The sequence below is a fragment of the Dendropsophus ebraccatus genome, chromosome 4 (assembly GCF_027789765.1).
Source record: "Dendropsophus ebraccatus isolate aDenEbr1 chromosome 4, aDenEbr1.pat, whole genome shotgun sequence".
Classification (NCBI taxonomy): Eukaryota; Metazoa; Chordata; class Amphibia; order Anura; family Hylidae; genus Dendropsophus; species Dendropsophus ebraccatus.
In genome coordinates, this window is record NC_091457.1 from 109,455,914 (window position 1) to 109,479,887 (window position 23,974).

The 23,974-nt window shown below is 42.5% G+C and overlaps 1 protein-coding gene across 1 annotated transcript; it reads right to left on the reverse strand.

The window, feature by feature from the left end:
- Window positions 1–2,396: 2,396 nt before the first annotated feature.
- On the reverse strand, window positions 2,397–17,704 carry CCDC174 (coiled-coil domain containing 174). The gene is made up of 11 exons (XM_069966703.1): window positions 17,514–17,704; window positions 16,195–16,299; window positions 15,277–15,377; window positions 11,178–11,236; window positions 10,191–10,359; window positions 7,698–7,793; window positions 6,281–6,417; window positions 5,024–5,118; window positions 4,811–4,946; window positions 4,299–4,439; window positions 2,397–3,950 (listed from the first exon to the last, which is right to left on the reverse strand). The coding sequence occupies exons 1-11, from the start codon at window positions 17,553–17,555 to the stop codon at window positions 3,679–3,681; spliced, it is 1,353 nt and encodes a 450-aa protein (XP_069822804.1). The 5' UTR covers window positions 17,556–17,704; the 3' UTR covers window positions 2,397–3,678.
- Between the last annotated feature and the right edge of the window lie 6,270 nt (window positions 17,705–23,974).

Genomic DNA, 23,974 nt, shown 5'->3' on the forward strand with positions numbered 1-23,974 from the left:
GTTTTGTTATTGTGGCCTTGTTCATGTTGGCTCCCAAACTAACTGTAAAAGCATCCCTCAATCTAATGGTGACAACTACTGAGCTATCCAGCTTTCTATATTCCAAAGACATAATACAGCAGAACCCCCATATATGCTCTTCCCAGCAGTGCAAACATGATATATCATATATTGCTAAATGGCGGCATTGCCCCTGGTAGATTACAACCTCATCTCAGCTTCTTAAGCTTTGCTCTTGTGCTATGGACCCTGCTAAGTCAGCACAGCGGATAAAATTGTTTTGACGTTCTACGACACTGAAGTGAAGAATGGGCCAATTACCCCCCCTGCGTGGCAGCTCAAGACCGTCCTATGGAAGGTCTTCAGGGTAATAACATATTCTAATTGATAGGCTTCAGCTTGGGTAAAAGTGCACTGATAGTATAAATATTTGGATAAAGCCACCGACAATGCGCCGAGCACAGGCGGCAAATCCGCACGTTCATCACTGGGAAAAGGGTAATGGAGCCTTAGGGAAGGCTAGGAAAGGTCTCCGTGGAAAGGCCAGGCAGACAGGAGCAGTACAGAATGCAGGTTCAGGAGAAGGTGGGTGGAAGCTATGGGGACTAACATAACAATTATTTGGTATTTTAAGGCAATTAATGTTTAATGTGCCCAATAAAGTGCAAGGCTGCAAATAAAAAGACTTCCCACAGAAGAAAAAAAAATTATATATAAATTATTCAAAACATAAATTGCCTACCTAGCAGTTTCTGTTATACAGCAGTCCAATTGACAACTTGTAATAACCTATATTCTTGCACAGCCTATGGAGGCTGTCACCCATCTTTCCAAAGGCTCTGAATGTCAAAAACAATGATACCTGATAATTACACTTATAAGTAATCTGATTTTATGCATAACTACTCTAAGAGAGAAGATCCACCACTCAGGACAGGAACAGGTAAAAAAAAAGAAACCTGCCACACAGATGTGAGCTGAAACATTGCCAATACCAGCACATGGGTGAAAAAATACACACTAAATTCTCTCTGCAGTGCTACAACCTTCCTATGCTTAAAGGGGTTGTCCGGCGATAAAAAATTATTCACAGAACACACATTACAAAGTTATACAACTTTGTAATGTATGTTATGTCTGTGAATGGCCCCCTTCCCCGTGTCCCACCACCCCCACCCGTGTACCCGGAAGTGTGGTGCGCTATACATTACCTGTCACGTGCCGACCACGGTCTCCGATCCTCAGCAGTGACGTCTTCTTCGGGAGGCCAGCGGATCTTCCCGAGTGCCGGCCGCCCTCTGCAGCGTCATCCGAAGCTCAGCCGCGATTGGCTGAGCATAACTGTGCTCAGCCAATCGCGGCTGAGCAGCTGATGACATGGCCGCGTCATCAGCCGCTCAGCCGCGATTGGCTGAGCTCAGTTATGCTCAGCCAATCGCGGCTGAGCTTCGGATGACGCTGCAGAGGGCGGCCGGCACTCGGGAAGATCCGCTGGCCTCCCGAAGAAGACGTCACTGCTGACGATCGGAGACCGTGGACGACACGAGATGCGGTGAGTATAATGCACCACACTTCCGGGTCTAGCGTGGGTGGGGGGAAACACGGGGAAGTGGGCCATTCACAGACATAACATACATTACAAAGTTGTATAACTTTGTAATGTGTGTTATTCTGTGAATAATTTTTTATCGCCGGACAACCCCTTTAAGGTCAGGGTCTGCTTGAATACTTTATTTCTTACTGAATGGGAGCATGCCCAGGAGAATAGGATAGGTGCTGCTATAGGTTTCAAAAAAATAAAGATACTGTAAGTACATTAAGGGTACAAACCCACTTGACGTATTTGCTGCGTGAATCAGTCTTAAAAATAAGCAGGCAAAACGCAGGTTGGCTTTATACAATTGTTCTGCATTAAAATATGCAATTGCGTATTTTTGAAGCGTGAAGCTTGTTGTTAGCAAAGCATCAGTTGTTAACAACCTGTGCGAAAAACGCATGTAGCTTCACGCTTCAAAAATTCGCAATAGGGTATTTTAACACAGAACAATTGTATAAAGCCAACCTGCGTTTTTCCTGCTTATTTTTAAGACTGATTCACGCAGCAAATACGTCAAGTGGGTTTGTACCCTAAAGGAGAACTCTGGCATAAAAAAAGTCTCCTGAACATAATAATCTATACCCACTTTTTTTTGCAGCGCTGCATCACCACTTACAGACCCCCCCCCCAGCAATGTCACAACCCAGCTCAGGAATGCCCGCTTAGCATCCCCCCAAAAACTGGAAACACCCAGTTGATTATTGAGACACAGATTTTTAGTAAGAATAAAGAAACTATAAAGAAATAAGAAAATATGTTCTCGAATTGTCATTTCATAGCAAACGAACATATTTACTAAAATAGGTCAGTAGTGGTGACAGGTTCCTTTTAACATGTAGATACATAAGAAGCTCAAAGTTAGAGATCCAGGATAGGAGGACAACAGGACCCTCTCTGCTGGTTCGGTCATGGTTGAAGAGGATAGAATACTATTAAGGAAAGTAAAACACTCCAGCCATCATTTAGCTGAGGTTGGGCCTTTCATAAGTGTCACAGGTGGGCCTGGATGGACTAAGCAAAATGTTTTTTCCAAAAAACAAGAGAACACTATTATATCCCCTTTCTCTAAATAAGAGATTATTGGATGTTCACCATCACAAAGGGTGTGACACCATTTTAAAAGACCAATAGATTACTGTAATGGGCGGTCCAGGCACGAGGAGGTAGATCCCCTGGATCACTGAGGGGTGCTGACATACCTTCTCCAAGGAGCCTCTGGTATTCACCAGAGCCTGCCCCAAGGCAGAATGGGCTTTGCTGTGGGAAACTCCCATGTCATTACCCTCAGAAAAGGTCCTCCATGACCACAGACTGAAGGAAACAAAGGAATACTGGATCCAGTGACTAGATGTTCTTCTTCTGTGGTCAAAATTCAAAATACATGAAGACACTGATCAGACTGGAGCTGAGCAGCGAACTAGGAATGGAACAAGAGCCAAATGGCTAGAAAGTCGGTAGGAAGCAAGGAAGTGAAGGATAGCCAGGGAGCACAGACATGGTTTGCTGACTGAAACACCAACAACTAAGCACGGAGGTCTGTAGGTGATGGCTATAAATACCTTCAGATGATCAGCCTAGAATTTATAAGAAATTGAGCTGAACCTTTAAAAGGACACACATACCTTATATACTTACAATCCCTCCGGTGACGATTGCCGCTTGAATCTCCCGTCAGCCGCGTCCACATCATCTCCAGTTGCCGTCCACAGATCTCCTTAACTTATGGGTTGCGGAGCAGTGAATGGGAGAGAAAAGGCTGCTGGGGCACATGCGCACCAGAAGCTTTTTCATTGGCTGGAGAACATCACATGGCTTCCAGCTTGCTCAGCCAATCTGGTAGGCATAGTTTTTGAAATTTAAGGCATCATGGCAAATTATAAAATTTATTCCCCACTGGGAAAACTCCTTTAAAGCTTTTCATGGGTCCACATAAAAGTTGCAGTCAGTACAAATTATATTAGACTGAGACCCAATAACCATATGCTAAGTGCAAATCGCAAAAGATTTTTTTTTTTGTAAATAATTTATTGTAGTCTCTGGTCTTTCTGTATATAAGTAATAGTCCCGCTTCCTCCCTGGAATCAGGTCACATTTCTATAATATGACAACATATCATCTAAGCTCTTCTCATCCAGGGGCCTGTGTGGTTCTGGGCCAGGCTCTTCCTGTGAATAATAGTCGTATGTGTTTCTAGAACCTGCTGCTTCATAAGAGGGACTTTTCTTCCACTTAGTATTCAGCTTCTTCTCCGATTTAGCTTGATCTAAAGCATAGAAGGATGGAGGGGCAAATTCAGGTTCTCGTTCGTTTCTTAGGTCTTCACGGACTTTCGACCATCGTCCAAATGTGAATTCTGCAATAAAGAACCAAAACATTAATCAAGTTGAATAGAACATCACATATTTGTGTTCAGGCATGACCATCTATCTTAGAATCAGCATATAGTAAATTTCCTAAGTGCATAGCAATATATAAAATTAAAAGTGTCCTAGGAAAACCCTTATTCAAAGCTTGATGACAGAGAGTAGCACTGTGTACATTGTCACCCACAAACTGATACAAATAAGAAATGGCTGAACAGAATATAGGTGAAGGAATGAAGTCCACAGTCATCAAAATCATTTCGTTTATTAAGAAATTTCCTTGCCCGTAAGTCCAATTTTATTTCTGCTTTACTGATTTTATGGTGGAGATGTCCTACCTTTGCCTCTGTCCCACTCTCTGATGTGCGGAGCTCCAGGTTTGGTGTCTTTCCGCTCCTGGACAACTACCTCAACTTTCCTCTCATGTTCCACTGGAGTCACCGGCTCTGGTCCAATCATGTTGTCTTCCTCTTCTTCACCTAACATCAGATATCACAGAGCAGGTCAATACTGAGAATACTTTAATCTGACTCTTTTCTTTAATGCAAAAAAAAAAAAAAACGTAGAAAGAGGGGAAGATCATTAGGTGGTGTATGATGCTGTATACAGTAGTAACTATGTGCTTGCACTGGTGGACTCAAGGATTACATGGTGAGTCACCTATTTGAATGGGCTCCATGGGGTAGTGCAGCAACCAATGCAGGGAAGATAAGTGGCTTTACTCTGTAGAGAAGTGCTAGCCATCACCCCATAGAAAAGGTATAGAACAGCTTATTTTCTTATAGAATATATATGCTCCAAACAATCCTCACATACTGCAAATGATGGCTGTGTTATCATATTTACTCACCCTGACCTGTCTCCAGTTCTGTTCCCTCCCCTTTCACTTGCTTATTTTTCCTCTGCCGTAGTTTGGAGAGTCGTGCATCCAGCATTGCCTTACGTTTGGCTTTTAATTTCTCACGCTTCACCCTCTGGTCTTCAGTCTGGAAATAATGAAATGTTATATAAGGAACCACAAACCTACAGTGAGAGATTACTTTAATTTCACTTTCCAGCATACCTGATCCCTTAACATATTCAGGGTGTCCATCTGCTTACGACGACTTTGCTCATCCCGTGCAAAGGAAAAATAGCCGACACCTAGTTGCCTGGCTTCTGCAATCACACACAGCAATAAACATATGTGAGTAAAACTATACCGTCAGTATACACCACAAAATGACTAATTGTATGAAACAAGACTTGGAAGGGCAATGCAGATCAACTTCTAAACCTAGTAATTTGGTCTTGGATGTCAGAGCAACAAAATCTTACTTACAAGAGGTGTAAGATCAGGCATTTCCGCATAATCAAAAAAAAACATTGCCTTTTCTCTCTTTCTAGTTAAAGCGACTCTGTACCCACAATCTGACCCCCCGAAAACATTTGTACCTTCAGAGATCTGCTTTTAATCCAAGATCTGTCCTGGGGTCCGTTCGGCAGGTGATGCAGTTATTGTCCTAAAAAACAACTTTTAGACTTGCAGCCCTGTGTCAAATTGGTGTGGGCTACAGTGTGTATGCCCTAGGATTGCAACCCCCCTCCTCATCACTAGAACGCCCCCGGGCAGGATTTTTCCTATTCCTCACCTGTCTGAACACTGCACAGGTGCTTTAACGATCCAGCCCATGTGCAGTGTTCAAATGGGTGATGAATAGGAGAAATTATTCTAGGGGCATTCCTAATGATGAAAAGGGCAGTGAGGAGGGACGTTCCAATCCTAAGGCATGGGTACTCTAGGCCACGCCAATTTGACACAGGTCTGCAAGTTTAAAAGTTTTTTTAGGACAATAACTGCATCACCTGCCAAAACTACCCCAGGACAGATCTGGGATTAAAAGCAGCTATCTAAAGGAACAAGTGGTTTTGGGGGGACAGATTGTGGGTACAGTCACTTTAATGATTGTGTCTTATATTGCCACTTGGCTCCACTGAGGTGAGAGGGGCTGAGCCGCAATACCAGATACGGCCCTTGAAAAAAGCTAAAACAAAAAAATAGCTGCCATTTTTTCCAATCCTGGCAACAGTAACACAAAAGCATTATGCCCTGATAATTATTCTCTGTTATCAGCCATTTCCAGCTAGGGGAAGGCTAACTGCAGTGTTCTGCAATGGATAAGAGACAGGCAATGTATTAACTTCTCAGTTCCTTTAATCACTCCTCTATATTATACTTCTCCACTGCTGGGAACCCCTGGAGTCATTTACATCTGCCAATGTAATTCAATTAAAAATTACAGGAGTGGGAGTTTGATTGTTTTGTCTAATAGCAACATACCACTGTCTCTTATGTCTTCATAATGCATTGGTCCTATTGGTCTCTTCAAGGCCTCTTCTTCTTCTTGCTCCCACTGACGTCTCTGCATTTCCCTCCTCATGTCTTCAGACAGCAATGTTTTCTCGTCCGCAATTGGTCTGGAGAAACAAATGTAAATCAGAGTTTAATGGAAGGGTATTTAATCTGAAAAAGGGTATTCCCATCTCAACTTGTTATGTATAGGAGATACCAAGTGGTTCCAGATGTCAGGCCTCCAACAATGGCAAGAATATAGACAGAATTGTCCCTGTAATGAATGGTGTACACTGCATGTGCAAGGTCAGCTCTCCATTTATTCTCTATGAAAATGCTGAACCTTGCCTTTAACTGAACTTGGAAATGTTCAACCGAAGTCCCGGATCTTCGGCACGGCTGTGCCTCCAGCCTGCTACCCTGCTTGGATCTCCTGCTGGGTTCCCCCATTCCCATGGACTGGCTGCATGAGGCAGTATCTGATCAAGTGTTTGGTGGTGTAGCCCTCGCAGCACAACCACCCCAGGTAAGCGGCTCTTGTGCCTGCATTGAATTTAGCTTTTAGTTGCAGTATTACACTATGTGCGCCCGTGGGGGTCTTCTATTTTTCGTAGCTACAAGAAGTCGTGTATTCTTTCCAGTGCTCTCTGCTGACATCTCTGTCCGTGTCAGGAACTCTCCAGAGAAGTGGCAAATGACCATTGAAAACCTCTCCTGCTCTCCAGACTGGAAAGAATACCACTTTCTGCAGGACATAAAGCAGCTGATAAGTGCTGGAAGACTTGAGATTCTTAATAGAAGTAAATTACAAATCTCTAGCACTTGCTGGCACCAGTCGATGTGAAAGAAAAAAACTTTTTGGGAGAACTACCCCTTTAAATTGTTGTGACATTTGCATTGTTGATACATCTAAGGATTCACTAATGCTGCGCTGACCTCCTCAATCGACAGATCTAACACCCTTCAACTTCTTTTTGTCCTTCACCATAGGAACTGAACAACCCGAGGCAGCACATCCCTGAACAAGTAGAGTCTATATGCAATGATATGGTGAAATGCATCTGGAAAGAATTAGACTACTGCCCACACATCTCCCACATCACTAGTGGAAGTCACTTTGTACATTTGTAGTGTATAGATAAAACGTAGATGAATAGTGTCTGTTAATAAATTTGTTCTTTCTTCTTTTGAATCACCCAGTATTGATGGTCTAGTTTTCCTTCTGAGATTGCTAGGTGCCTCAAACGGCTTATTGGCAGGCGCTGGGTGCCTTGTCTCAAATCCCCCCCTTCACCACCAATCAGGTGTTGATGACCTATTTCTAAGAATAGGCAGTCAGTATTGTCGTCTCTGAAACCATATAATTTTTCTCCAAAATATATCTTTACCCAGTCAAAGCACTCACTTTTTTCCTTGCAGATCTTTATCCATTTTTAATAGGTCAGGTAAATCTTTTTTCATACAACGTCTTGAGCGTCCAAGCGAGTCTACATAATCCACCCTGTAAGGAAAAGTCTTTTTATAATCCCTGTTATAACAAATGTTATATACTTTTTAGGACAAACTGGAATCGGTAACGATAAGAGTTGCTGTGCTCGTAAATGTGATCAGGGCTCACAGTAAGTAAATGCCAGTTTACCATAGAGGTACCATTGTCCCAGCATGCTCAGATCACTTATCAGGTCATACTGTGAGTTCTCAGAAGTTGTTTTATTACTGCAACTCAACCAGCAAGTGTGTCGTCACACATAAAGCTGACAAATGCTCAGGGCAGGGGGTAGAAACAAATAGACTGGAGCTGCTCATTTGCACAGTAGGCTCCATTATAGTATATCAGAGTGACTCACACAGATCTAGCATTATCCTCTAGACTGCAGATAGGTGATAATGGTTCCAACAGGAAAATCTCTTTCATGTTGTATTAAAGGATTGTGGATGTAATTATTGCACTTAAATACTTATCCCATCACATAACATTAGTGCAGTCTTTTCCCTCTATGATGCTGAGGCTGCCATATGGAATCTACGGAAACCCATGCAGATTCAGAGTGGTCAGCTTTACTGTTTGCCAAACAGCTGTATAAAAGCAAGTGCAATGCCATGTACTGGCTCACTAGAGTGTACGGGCAAATGGTTCTCTCAGGAGTTTCCTCTTCAATTCGTAGCAAATAAATGTCGGATCAACAAATAAGAATATGGGGCGTTATGGTACGTTGCTTATTCTCTCAAAATAAGGACAATTACCATAAGATAGGGGGAAGGTGACCACAGGGTAAGTATCAATCATACTGCACAATCCAAAGAAGTCACCTGGAATGAATCTAACCTCTAAACAACAATTTTCATTTTTCTGTTATAATGTAACCCTCTTCTTCCAAGAGCCACAACATTTTTACTTTTTCCACAGTAAAGAACCATGACAGAAATTAGGCCACTTGAAAGTCGATGATGGTGCCTCAGACCATTTTCTGAAATATGCTATAATGGGCAACTCCATATGATAAATGAGCCTTTCATATTTAACCACAATCACAGATGGTGGCAGTCAGGGATGGCACAGCAAAGGCAGCTCCCATCTTTTTGAACAGCATTAAAAGGGGTATTCCACACAAACATAACTTTTGATATGTTGCTGCCCATGGGAGACTAACAATTCATTCCATACTTATGATCTTTGCGTGTGAGCTTTTCTCTTTGTCTCCCCCTCCTCCCCCCTCCCATCTGAGGCAGCTGATGTAAACAAGTTCCTGACTGACTTTGTCTGCAACATTGTAGCTTCTTTATAATGCTGGGAGGGTTATTCTGAGGTCACTTACTGATGCACTCACTGTCATTAACCCTCCCAGCATTACAAAAAAGCTACAATGTTGCAGATTAAGCCAGTCAGGGATTTGTTTACATCAGCCGTCTCAGAAGGGAGGGGAAGGAAAGAGAGAAGCTCACACACAGATTTTGTGTTTTCAGCAGAAAGCAGCAGCTGAGAACTGGGGGAAGAAGACAGAATAGATAATAAGTATGGAATGAATTGTTAGTCTCACCATGGGCAGCAACAATTTAAGGAGTTAAGTTTGAGTGGAATACCCCTTTATCTCCAATCTCAGCCACTGCCAATCATAGCCACCCTTTCATGGGTGATGGTATGGGCATAGTTTAGGCTCTAGCATCACTATGCCATACATTACAGATCTGATCTTAGTAGCAGGCTTTTAATTTAATTATATATGTGCCATGCGTGTCAGAAAGGATAAATAAGGGGTTACATGGGGTTTCCTGCATTATCTAAATAAAGCACTTACATTTCTCCAAATCATTTGAAGAAAAATGTGCTGCTTTCTTATGCCAATGTGGCAAAAAAAAAAAAAGAAAAAAAAAAGCGGGTGTGACATTGTGTAAAGGAGTTGTGGCTTTTGTGGTTGACATCTCCTGCTTTGGCCTCTTAATGTACTTTTCATAACACAACGATCAATAGAAGCCAGTGCAGGGATGCCTGTCTATTCCCAGGTAGCGGGCCGGCCTGAAGCACAGGAGGCGGGCCTGGCGACCCCCAGTGTGGCGATCTGCCCACCCCTCTGTGAGCCGATCTGCCCACTACTCTGTGAGGCGGCTCCATTAAAATTAATGGAGACGCATTCACAGAGGGGTTTTGTCACACTGGGGACTGGCGGGCCTGCCTCCAGTGCTTAAGGCCGGGCTGGCGCCTGGGAATAGATCAGCACCATGAGTGGGAACTGGCCCGTGGTTCAAAAAAAAAAAAAAAGGACCAAGGCACCAGCATCCCCACGTCGGTGCCAGTCGGATGATTAAAAAACGTAATGCGATGTACCTAATGGTACATTAGCTTTAAGCCTTACAGGCTTAAACTCAGAAAAATAAAAGATATCAATGATCTTAAACTAACCATTCTTCCCCAGGGTTCTGCGGAGCTGGGATGGGGAGATCAGGCGTCTTCTCTTCCTCCTCGACAGCTGCTTGCTTTCTTTCCTTCTGAGAGAAGTTCTGAACTTCTTTCTTTTTGTCTATGATCTTCTGCGCAAAGTCCACCAGGTAGAGCTCTTCAGTCTCCTCATCTGTCAGAGTAGGTGACATTGTATCATCAGCAGGATGGCGAAATGGTTAAGAGAAATGTTTCTACTCAAGTAATAATGGCCTCCGAAATTAAGGCTTTGATGCTGTGCTTCAAAACAGCACAAGAGGAACTTAAAAAAAGCAGCATGTGTGAAGTACGCCACATAAGAGGCTCTCGTCTCTGACATAAAAAGAGCAGCTGCCACGGCAATCACAGCTTCAGCTTCCCAATAATGAGCTTTGACATGGCTAAAAGAGGCGGTGAGTTACTCAGCGACACACACATACTGACACAATGCTGTGCATACTATTCAATTCCCCAACATAAAACTGCTCAACTGGAGGCTCAACATTTTTTTTATCCAACATTTCCTATAACAGGTGGTTAACTGAGGTTTTAGGAGCTGGGCCACAAGCTTATGACTGTCAGCTGTATTCCCGTTTCCAAACCACTGACACTGTTATATAGCTGTTAGATCAGAGAGACATATGGTACCTTTCATATATCTGTCTGTGATTCCCGTACATAGAAGATGCTTTTATTATATAGTAAGAAGAGTCAAAAAGGCTTTCCTGAGCTCCTGAAGTGAAGCAAGCTGTAACACCTTCTTACTCCCCTTGCCATTTTTCTACATCCTGGAAGCACAGCTGGATATATGAAAGATACCATGTGTCTCCTTGACCTAACAGTATCTAAAGTTTCATCAGTTTGGAACATGAATTAAAACTGACAGATTCCCTTTAATGATAAAGGGATAATACCTGTTACAATACTAGAAAACATGCCATTTGGCCTTAATCTTAGCTCACAGATGTTTACCAGGAAAATCTCCTTTGGCCATCTTCTCATACAAATGGGCCTTCTCTTCCAACTTCTTTCTAAAAAACAAAATTGTTTTTGTTCCATGTTATTACTTTAAGAAAACTCCAAAGCAGTGGACTCACACTTTACTCACTATTTGATTTTTTTTAAATTAAAGTCACAAATTGAATTTTCTAAAAAAAAAACAAAAAAAACCTGCATTGTTCTGCAGGAGAAGCCTGCCATCAGCAGCCTTTTCGGTCTGTACTCCGGACCCCACAGCACGGACCTTCCCCTCCCACATCAAGGACGGCACCAGGCCAGGGTGTCTACACCCAGGATGTGGCTGAACCCAGAGGAGGTGCTGCTGGCCAATATGCTGTGGGTGCCAGAGAGAGCCAACCCTTCTTTATCCTGAAGAGGTGCCGGGACCATGGCACTTAGCTGCTGGGTGCTACACCTATGTATTTAGCTATAAGGGCTTGTTATTTTTATTATTTTATAAAGGGGGATGCCTGCATGGCGGCAGTGTACCTACAGGGGAGGTGGATTACCTGCAGGATGGATTGTCTATAGGGGTATAACCTACATGGGGAATTACCTAAAGGGAAAAAATTTTAGTACAGAAGAGGTTGCCTACAGGGTCTTAGTTCAGGGGGGGTTGCCTACAGAGTAGGTGCTTACTACAGGGAGACTGCCTAAAAGGGTGGAGGGGGGTTTACTTCAGGAAAGATTACCTACAGAGGGTATACAATTTACTGGTGGGGCTAACTACAAGGACTACTAGGGACTGACTTTGGTTCACATAGATCAGTCATATTAATCATAAGATGTGTTCTATGTCTTGTATGATATCTCCCCTTACTGCCGTCCCCAAGTAATATTCCTCTATATGTATATCCTTGCTGAGGGATTTGACACACTTGTTACAGTTTGCTGGATAATGGTTGGAACTAGGAGAATAGAAGCCAGGACGGCAGAGTTTAGGATGACACCGTCCCCATGGTAACTCCTGATGTGCCTGAAACAGACACTGCAGCCCTAGGATGTGATGGCACGGGAAGTTAGCGTCCTAATAGATGAAGCAATTTTTAACGATGAACGATCGCAAACGAGATTGTTTATCCCTAACCTGAAATTGTTCACCATATTACACAGAATGAAAGTCGCTGGTTACGATCGTTACTATGATCGTTTACGCCATCTGATCCCAGCAGAAGAATGAACAATGTGCTATTACACAGAACGGTTAGTGAACAAATGCGGAATTACAGTGAATGATAAGCGATGATTTTAGGGTCAGATTTAAATCAACGGTCAACGGCACCCGGACAATTTTTCGATTGTTGCCTGCAATTACACAGGACAATTATCTTTTAAATTCGAACGATATAACAATTTTCTGCACGATAATTGTCCCGTGTCATAAGGCCCTTAGTCCAGTGTCCAGATATCTGATGGAATAGGTGCAGGAGGATGAGAGTATATAGAGCAGCCCCCAGTGAACGACTTCATCTACAGTATGTTGTCTGCTCAGGCCACTGCACCAGACTGCTGCTATTGAGTTGCACTTTATTGCTTAGATAGATTTAGGCTGCCATTGTACAAGCACTTTAGTAGGCATAGCAACCTAGGCACAAGACACTTTGGCACCACTGTGCATGTCTCAGGTACCCTCAGACCATCTATACATGGTGGACACATTTTATACTATACCCTTTGCATTTTTCCCCCTGATGAATCTGGGATTCAGAGGAAACATTGCACCTTGGGAGGTTATTCTAGGGTATAACAGGGACTCAACAAAGGGATATATGGGTGCAGATGTCACCCTTTCTCGGGCACGAGCCCAGACGATCCCTGTGAGAGAAGGGGCTGTGACCTACAAGCTTACCTAAGGTTGAACCAGGGACAGTTTGTTATATTTGGACCCTGGAAGCAAAACATGGAACATTAGAACAGCACGACTGATAGGCGAGATAAAACCTTTTTATATGCCTTGGTTGCTGATTGTGTTGCATAGAGTTATATTGGCTTTGGTGCAGAATCAGAAATAAATGAAGCACATGTATGTTGTGGGGAAGGTTTTTAGAGGTTTCTAAATGTGAAGTTTTAAAAGTGTACACCCCTATTTAGTTCTGTTTTTCTGATTTGCCGATAGGGTATTGGTGCAGTTGAATAAAATATGTGATTAATCAATATTTTTTATATTAAAATAGAATATCAGCATATCAGCATTTTAAGATGGGAATAGCTTTTAATAGATTGACTAGTTTAAAGAAACCCATAAAACTTATTGTAAAAATTAGAGAGAGAATAAAACGGGTCCAAGGCAGAGCATCCCCATAAAAGAAATATGGATTAAGGAAGCACTATGGACACATTCTTTGCAGCCGACGTCCTGAAAAACTACTGAACGCGAGAATAGGGACTAAGAATATATCATAATTGGGGGGAGATTATAGAACAAATAACTAAGGTTACTGGAATTAAAATATGTGGGAATACTAAGCAGTGTCTTCTGGGAGATCTTACAGATGTGGCTTGCCCGATAGTTAAAAAAAGAGTCTTACATAGGGCCTTGTTTGCTGCCAGGAATTGTATATTAAAGAAATGGAAAATACCCCGTGAACCAACTCTCGGGGATTGGAAAAAGGAAATGAGCTATGTTATTATGATGGAGCAGTTAGAATCAAAGAAGAGAGGGGAATCCGAGATGTTTGACGAAGTATGGGGGAGGTGGTTGGATTGGGGAGTATGAGAACTAGTAGTTAGTAGGTTCTAGGGGTATGTAGGAGGGGGAGGAGTGAGAGACCTATTATTACGTTAATTTGTTTTATTTTGTTTTTCGTGTTTTGTTTTTTTTCTTTGGGGGGGGGGGGGGGTGTTTTTGATTTTCGATTGTATACTATACGTGGAGAGTATTTACGTGATATTTGATATTCTTTGAGCTGTGGGGTTTAATTTTTGTTTAAATTCTGTGATCTGTGGGCCGATCGGAGGGACCTCTGTACTAGAGGAGTTAGGAGTAAATTTAGTCAACATAGTCATTTGTGATTTAGTATACGGGAGATGGGTTGATGAGTTTACCGTGTGGCGTCGATAGGGTGCTATTTGACTGGTTTGTTATTGGTGGGACCCACCAGGATTTGAGAGTGATCTTTTCTCTTTTTGTCCCTTTTTTCTTTTTATTTAATTTTTTCTTTCCTTTGTATTGGTATATGTTTTTTTTAATTATGTTTGTTTCTTTTTTTTCCTTTTTGTGGTTGCTTGCTTTTTTTTTTTTTTTTTTAAAGGGTGATTTAAGGAGTATTTCCCAAGGCTGGAAGTCTCCCCATAGGGGATGAAAGTTGATGGTCTGCTCTTGTCATTGAGTTATCTATATAAATGCACATGCTCACTGTTCAATAGGAGACCAGGGGAGTAATAATGGGACAAGGGGTATTGAGATAGATCCTGAGTGCCATGTGAAATTCTGGTCTCTTTGGACGGGTCCAGCAGATGAGCTGTGTGGTAGTTGTAGATAGACAACATTGGCTCACCGAGTGGAGTTATGAGTTCCTATGAATTGAGAAGGAAAAAGGAACAGAAAAGAGGAAAAGGACCTAAAATGTAAATAGGGGATTACTGTTTATTGTTTTTCTTTCTTGTTCTTTCTTTTTTCTTCAAATATCTTTGATTGGAGGTTGGGTCCTCTCTTCTTGGTGGATAGTCGTATCGAGGTTGGCTGGTTGGATGTCGCCTTCTCGGGGTCTGCAGGGGCTCTCAGCTTGATTCCGTAGATATGGTTCCAGATTGACTCTATAGTAAAGTATTTTGGACGATTCGTCGATAGGGACGGGGTTCACTCACATCGGTCCACAGTATGGTTATTTGTAATTTATGTAGAGATTGGTTAGGTTATTTTGAATGTTGTTATTTATGATGCCCGGCCATTAGCTTCGATTTATGGGGATTTGATATTGCTTGATGGATTGACTGATTGATTGTATTAATCTTAATATGGTGATCCTCTCTATGTATATTGTTTGCCTTTTTCTATTTGGGACTTTAATTGTTTTGGTTTTTAGTACATAAACATTTATAAATAAAGATAATTAAAAAAAATATATAATACCTGGATTTCTTCAGCGAGTCATCTTCTTCAGTCTTCTCCTCCACATCTTTCTCGGCTCGAGCAGTGACCCCTGCATTCTGTTTGCTCCAGATGTTGGGTTTCTAAAGAAAGAGTTACAAAAATCCTCTTGTGTGACACCTGATTTCATCATATAGGACAGTCAAATATCTATTAGCAGTGAAAACATAGGGGGAGATCAAATATGGTGTAAAGTGAAACTGGCTCAGTTGCCCATAGCAACCAATCAGATTCCACTTTTCATTCCTCACAGACTCTTTGGGAAATGAAAGGTGGAATCTGTTTGGTTGCTAGGGGCAACAGAGTCAGTTTCACTTTACACCATGTTTGATATATCTCCCCCATACTGTATCATTTATCACATAGGTAATAAGGTTGAGTGAAAGATAAGAGTCTCCTGCTTCCTCTACCACCATCCCCCTTTTTTCCTTCTCCCCTTTCTGTCCTTGTCTCTCTCTTTTTTGTTATCCTCTTGTTTGGACTTTTTAGATTCACCCCGTTTCCATTGACACTATTTACTGTGACAATCTTGGGTCTCTTTTCTTTGTTGTCATGTCAATACCCATGTAATGTGATAAGTGTCTCTTTGCGCCTTCCCGGCGCCTTATTTTGTAATATTTGAAAAATGTTAAGAAAATTTAGAATTTTAAAGAAATAAAAAAAGATAAGAGTACATCAAGTTCAATCTACAGTATAACTCTACTCGTGAGGCAGATTGCCCTACCACAGGGAGAAAAACCCCTTCCTGACTCCACTATGGCAATCAGAATAAATCCCTGGATTAAGTCCTATCACATAAGGAGAAATGCACACCCTATAGCGCTAACTAGTTGTGATCACTTTTTCCAGAAGCTTTGTAACCATGTTACACTATATAGAGTACAGTATGTACTTACTCACCTTGAGGGTGGCTCTTGGCTTCGGAATGCCACCTGCAGCTTTGGCAAGCTTTTCATGCTTGAATTCCTCTTGTTTACGGAAAAGTTCAGCTTTCAGGTCAACCAGCTGCAGTATAAAATATACATGAATAAAATGACAGATTGTAGCAGGTACAGACACTATCTACCAGATACAAACTCCCCCGGCAACAAGTCCAGGCCCCCAATGACTACTCGATGTGGTGGAGTCACCTGTAGACTTGTCGTAATCCAGATATCCTACATATACACTAAAAGTGTAAGGCTTACATTATTCTAAAAGCTTTGTTTCCACAGCACAAACCATGCACTATTTTAGCTGTGTGAATGGACTCGTATGTATGAATTTACCAATGCAGATTTATGAAAATCTGCAGTCAAGGATTTTGCTAAAGGTACACAGGAAATCGGCAACAGTAAAATCTGCAAATATAGGTCTATGGTGAATATCCAGAAATAAGGGAGAGGCTGTGCCATAACCTGTAGTCTGTGGAAGTAAATTAAAGGGACCCTGTCAGGTAGGTTATGTTGCCTTCACTGAGGCAGCGTGTGCCCAGATGGATATCTCCCTTTGTAATCGGGAGTCATCTGTCAATCATCTGCAGGAGGGTGGAAATAAGCAGCTGGCTGTGGCTTCCTGCAGCTAAATCAGTTGATGTCGGGGTACTGGCCACTGATTGGCTGAGCAGGCACTTATGGCACGGATCACATGTCATCTGTCCAGGAAGAAGAGGACAGTACCGGGGCCACTAGCTGTCACAACAGTAGCACTTGGGGATAGGGGCAGGTGAGTAGGCTATATTTCTTTATTTTTACAGCACTGGGGGTCCCTTCTAAACAAATAAATAAAATAAAAAATTTCCCAGACAACCCCTTTGAAGAGATCAGTTCATAAAGACAGGAGGGGAGGTAAATGATTGGTCACAGCAAATCCAACTCCCAGGAGACCCTCCCCCAGTCAGGGGAATGGGGGCTGCTGAGTGTCCCTTGTGAATAATGCAGCAGGGAACACACAGGGACCACTGTTCTCTTGGTCAGCGCAGGTGAACCCCAGTAATGAGACATTTACCATCCTCATAGTGGTAACATCCCTTTAAACTATGGGCAGAGCAGACCTGCCACCTCTAAACTGGTGGAGGACTACAATTCCCAGCAGGTCACCACAAAGAGAACAAGATCTATAATAAGGTACTACAAGTTTCAGAACCAGGAGGCAGTATGTGCTTCCCAGCTTCTCCTGAGAAATAAACCCTGCCCGCCCGCCGCTGTGCTCAGCCGTGACAGGAGAAATCTTTCACTCACCGAGGCCGCCGTCACGTCCAGCACCTTCTTCTTCCTATCCATTGCTCAGGCCTCAGGTAAACCCAACAACAACTCACTCCGCCATCTACTTTACTATCACACAGCCGTAAAGCATCGCCGACATCACCAACAACGCGAGATTTTCGCCGTGCTGAGATTTGAACGCCATATTGAGAGTGGCATTCCTGGAGTGTCTCTGTAGGCGCCATACAATGGTTGGAACAGTTACGTACATTGATGTCTGGCGTCACGCCGGCGCCATATTGTGAAGGTCAGTTTGGAAGAACGTGAAAATGCGCGCCATATTCTGAAGGTCAAAATCAGAAAGTGACTCCCCCAATGTAACAGCTGAGAAACTGTAGAAATTACATTGAGAATTTTAAAGGAGAAATACTGGGAGGGAAGCATAAAAACACATAGCAACCAGTTAGGCTGCAGCTTTTGTTTTCAGGATCCCTATGGGTAAAAGCTGGGGTCGTAGTCGCTGCTATAAGCAATTGCGTCACACTGTGTTTCTGTGAGAAAAGCAATGGACAGTTTTCAGAATTGACAAGACATGCTGTGACTTGTAGTTGTGTCAAAGCCTTTGAAACGTGAGGATGAAGAGTTTTAGGGATCAAAGCAGAAAGTCTGAGAGCAGAATACATTCTTGGGAATCCCAGTGCCAGCAAGGGGGCGACATAGAGCAGCTCACTGTATGGTGTATACTGTAATGAACACGGGGGGTAGAGTGCCCTCTGGTGGCAGAAGCTTGTGCACTCACATGTTTCTTTTATTTCATAAAGTAACAACAAAAGATGAGCAAACATGTAAAAGGAAAAAGAATGGCTTTACAGTCCAGTGTAGTCATTATCACTATACTGTATCATCTCTATCCAGGCTGTAACAGCTGTTGCAAAACTTCACTTCACATTATTTCTGGACACCCTTTGGCTATTGGGCCATGATAGGACTTTTAGTTTTGCAACACCTACAGGGCCGCTGGATATGCACCTCTGCTCTATGTCCTGGGTATGCGCTATGCAGGGGCGTAGCTAGGATTCATGGGGCCCCCCTCCCATATATATATATATATATATATATATATATATATATATACTCGGTGATGTGGCAAAAAAAAATCTCTTGTGGCCAGAGGCAGAATCCTGCGTGCAACCACAACAGTGACAGGCAGAGGAGAAAACCAATGTCTGCTTGTTCTGTCCATCCACTGTATTTACCTATAACAGCCTATTAGGAGCCTCATGGTTATATACATGCAGTGCAGGAGCAGACTACCTTTTGCTTAACCCTTTATTTACTGCAGTGTGTAAGTGACCCAGTGTTCTCCTACATGCTGCAACACAAACAAAGGGTGAATACAGAAGACAATTAGATCTCTCCTGCTACTCTTGCACTGATAACCCCTGACCTCTGCAGGAGGTCAGAGGTTATCAGAGAGCTAATTGTCTTGAGCTTATATTAACCCTTTTTTGTGTTGCAGCATGTAAGAGAACACTGGGTCACTTACACACTGCAGTACATAAGGGGTTAAGCAAAGGGACACAGGAGGCTCTTATCTTCCCTGGGCCCCCTCCCTCCATGGGCCCCATAGCAACCGCCTTCCCTGCCTCTATGGTAGCTACGCTACTGGCGCTATGCCGTACCTCTACACTACTGGTCAGATATTTTAGAACACCTCCTTTTGTAATGTCTTATATGTACTTTGAAGAGAAGGCAAAAAAAACAAACAAATAAAAAAAAGGATAAGATGAATAAAATAATTGAATAAGTTTGTTTCTACAAATTAAATCTAGTTTTTTGACTCTTCAAAGTAGCCACCTCAAACCATCATAACATCTTTACACAACTAAAGGGAACCAGTCAACACAATTGTGAAGCAAGCTCCCAGCAACTCTGCACAGATGTGCCAGACTACTTTTGCCCTGCCAACAAAAGACGCATTGTAGTCATTAAGGGGTTATGGTCCAACACACTTATATTAGTAAATAACAATCCGATTGTAACAAATCATGTAAGATTAGTAAAATAACTAATTATAGGATGCATTATTCTAAATACACAGGTTTAGTACATACAACACCATCACCAGGCGCCAGAAACATCAGCTGTGGAAGCATCTGGTGAAGACAAAGAACCTCTGGGAAACACCGTGTGGGCATCCCCTACAAATGGGTCGTTGCCTATAGGAGGTATAAAAGGACTGGAAATGTAATCGACAAAGAGATGTATAAAATTATACAGAAGGAGGCAAAGCAGATTATAAAAGAGGAAGAAACGGCGAAATCTGCTAAGGAGGAGAATAAAATAGAGAATAGCTGCAGCACTACTAAAATAAGTAATGGGGAAAATATGTTTATTGACGGAGATAAGGCGGATGCTGACTATTTGAATAGCTACTTCTGCTCAGTGTTTTCAGAACAAGGCCTCCACAGTCACAGGATGGTTGGACACAGCATTGGCTCCAGTTATATGGGTTCAGCTTCATTGTTTTCAGAGGCTGAGGTTGCAGCCCATTTAAAGTAGAATAAGGGCGGGTTCGCACTACGGAATTCTCGCGGACAATGTCCGCGGAATTCCGTCAGCTGTCCGCCCGCACATCTGGGCGCCTTTCCGCCGGCCCCATAGACACCATTCTATGGGCCGGCGTATTCCGCTATACGCTGAAAGAAGTGTCATGTCACTTCTTTTAGCGGATCGCGGAATACGCCGGCCCATAGAATGGTGTCTATGGAGCCGGCGGAAAAGCGCGTGCCCGTGCGAGCGGACAGCTGACGGAATTCCGCGGACATTGTCCGCGAGAATTCCGTAGTGTGAACCCGCCCTTAGGCGATGTTATACTCATCCACAAAAAGGGAAGTAGAGGAGAGCCCAGTAACAACAGGCCAGTTAGCTTGACATCTGTAGTAGTGATGATGGAATGATGGAAACTCTTCTAAAAAAGAAGATAATGGATCACCTAAGAATCAACAATTTGATGGATCCAAACCAGCATGGCTTTACTGAGGGACGATCATGTCAGACTAATCTCATTGATTTCTTTGATTATGTCACGAAAGTGTTGGATGAAGGTGGTGCCAGGGATATCACCTATCTGGACTTCAGCAAAGCCTTTGAAACAGTACCCCAATAAGAGCCGAAAGAGAAGTTAAAGAAAATTGGACTTAATCCCTGGATAGTTCATTATGGCTGAAGGATAGATATCAGAGGGTTGTGGTTAATGCATACCTCCCAGGTGTCCCTCTTTTGGAGGGACAGTCCCTACTTTTGACCCATGTCCCTCTTTGCCCCTTACATGTCCCTCTTTTTGACCTAGAAATTAGATTTACATTAACAAACATTTTATGTTGCTCTAGAAAGTGTCTGGTTTCTTACTGTATAATAGACTGAAACGTGCACATTATTCTATCATGTGCTGAAAGTTGGTTCCTAAAAATTGTTATATTAAGATGTGAATTATATGACATTATGGCCCCTTTCACACATCATTTCACAAATACAGTTCACACGGCCCCATCTGGAGGTGTTATGGAACCATGATCTGTGCTGCAAAGAATGATTAAGCCATTGTGTGTCTGTGTCACCCATCTGACAGTGGGTCACTGCAAATACGGACAGTTACTGAAAAACGTTCGGTTCGCGGTTCTGTAATTACAGACAGGTTTACTGATGTGTGGATGGGACTTAAGGATGCAGGATCTGCTACAGATTTGCAGATAGCAAAGTAACTAAATATATGCATCAATCTGCAGCAGATCCTGTATGTGTGATTGCATCAATCTGCAGCAGATCCTGTATGTGTGATGGCATCAATCTGCAGCAGATCCTGTATGTGTGATGGCATCAATCTGCAGCAGATCCTGTATGTGTGATGGCATCAATCTGCAGCAGATCCTGTATGTGTGATTGCATCAATCTGCAGTAGATCCTGTATGTGTGGATGCATCAATCTGCAGCAGATCCTGTATGTGTGGATGCATCAATCTGCAGCAGATCCTGTATGTGTGATTACATCAATCTGCAGCAGATCCTGTATCTGTCATTGCATCAATCTGCATCAGATCCTGTATCTGTGATTGCATCAATCTGCAGCAGATTCTGTATGTGTGGTTGCATCAATCTGTAGCAGATCCTGTATGTGTGGTTGCATCAATCTGAACCAGATCCTGTATGTGTGATTGCATCAATCTCCAGCAGATCCTGTATGTGTGGATGCATCAATCTGAACCAGATCCCGTATGTGTGATTGCATCAATCTGCAGCAGATCCTGTATGTGTGATTTCATCAATCTGCAGCAGATCCTAGATGTGTGACTGCATCCTTGAATTAAAAAGTATAGAAATTTCTTTAACATTTTCCTAGAGTGAACCACAAGTGTTCCCCTTTGGCTGTTCAAAAAGTTGGGAGGTATGGTTAATGGTGTATATTATGAGCAGAAACTGGTTACAAGTGGTGTTCCACAAGGGTGTGTTCTGGGTCCTATTCTTTTTAATATATTTGTAAGTGACATAGGAGAAGGTTTGGTAGGTAAGGTTTATCTGTTTGCTCATGACAAAAGTGTGCAATAAAGTGGATATTCTTGGAGGTGTCAAATAATTTAGCTTTCTTAGATAAGTGGTGGAAACCATGGAAATTGCAGTTCAATGTTTCCAAATGTAAAATAATGCACTTGGGGAGGAGGAATCCTCTATCTGAGTATCATATCAGCAGTTCTGTGTTAGCAAAGACTGCAGAGGCATCAGTGGAGACTCTTGATTGAGTACTTCATTGGAATTTTTTTACTGATCTCCCTGAGCTCAGTGATTGCTGTGATTTGTTGGTCTATTTTTTTTGCCCCCGGTAGCCAGAATCCTGCTCCACACTGACGAGGGGCAAATACCCTGAAACAGCTGTCTGTGGATGGACGTCTGCCTTGGTAAACCCTTGTCATGTCGCAATATTCGCATCAGAGTTAGACTTTGACGCAAAAGGGGCCACCCTGGTGTTTCCTTATTTATGTTCCAATGCTCACAACTGAGTGGGACTTAAGGGGCTACGTATCTGGGTGGTTTGGTGATCTCCCCATCTGTAGGCACCCCTTCGTAACAGGCTAGGGATATCTGGCTATTCCCATGTTTCGAGACTTGCAATTGAGGCTCCACCGACTCCTTTTTTGCATATTTAATTTTTTAGGAGGCATCCATGGAAACTCTTGATTGAGTACTTCATTGAAATTTTTTCACTGATCTCCCTGAGCTTAGTGATTGCTGTGATGTGAAAGACTGCAGAGGACAAGGATTTTGGGGTAGTGATTTCTGACAGCCTTAAAATGAGTCACCAATGCAACCAGGAGGTGTGGAAAGTAAATTGTATGTTGGGCTGTATAGCTAGAGGTATAACCAGTAGGAAGAGGGAGATTTTGATCCTGCTGTATAGAGCTCTAGAGAGACCACATCTGGAATACTGTGTCCAGTTCTGGAGACCTGACCTACAAAAAGATATTTATAAAATAGAACGGGTCCAAAAAATGGGACTACAAAAACGGTGGAAGGTGTGAGGTATAAAACATATCAGGAAAGACTTGGGGATTTCATTCTGTATAGTCAGGAAGAAAAAAGGGAAAGGGGGACACGATTGAAACTCTGGCAAAAATGTTTATTAAAGTATTGTATGGCCAAAAAGTTATACAAATCCCCAATATACACTTATTATGGGAATTGCTTTTAAAGTGTTTTTTTTCCCTGCACTTACTACTGCATCAAGGCTTTACTTTCTACATAAAATTTTGATGTCACGACCTGACTCCCAGAGCTGTGCAGGCTGTGGCTGCTGGAGAGGATGATGGCAGAGGGATGCTCAGTGTCCCCCCAGTGCCCTGTGTCCCTCAGTGTCCCTCTGCCATCATCCTCTCCAGCAGCAACAGCCCGCACAGCTCTGGGAGTCGGGTCGTGACATCACCATTCTATCCAGGAAGTGAAGCCTTGATGCAGTAGTAAGTGCAGGGAAAAAGCACTTTATAAGCATTTCCTGTAATAAGTGTATATTGGGGATGTGTATAACTTTTGGGGGGTAATACAATACTTTAATAAAACATTTTACTGGACTTTAAGTATGTTCAAAAAATGTTCAGGAGGGAAGTGTTTTAGTGTTTTAGTAAAAAAAAAACAACTGAACTCAAGAACAAGAGGACACAGTGAGAGGCTAGTTGGGGGAAGATCAGAAGCAATGTGAGAAAATATTACTTTACTGAAAGAGTAGTAGATGCTTGGAACAAACTTCCAACAGATGTGGTTTGTTAATCTACAATAACAGAATTTAGACACACCTGGGATAAACATATATCTATTCTAAGATAATAAGAAGGGAAATACTAAAAGGGCAGACTAGATGGACCCAGTGGTCTTTTTCTGCCGGCAGTCTTCTATATTTCTATAGCATACAAGGAAACGAGGATAACATGAGATAAAGCCATTAATGTAGA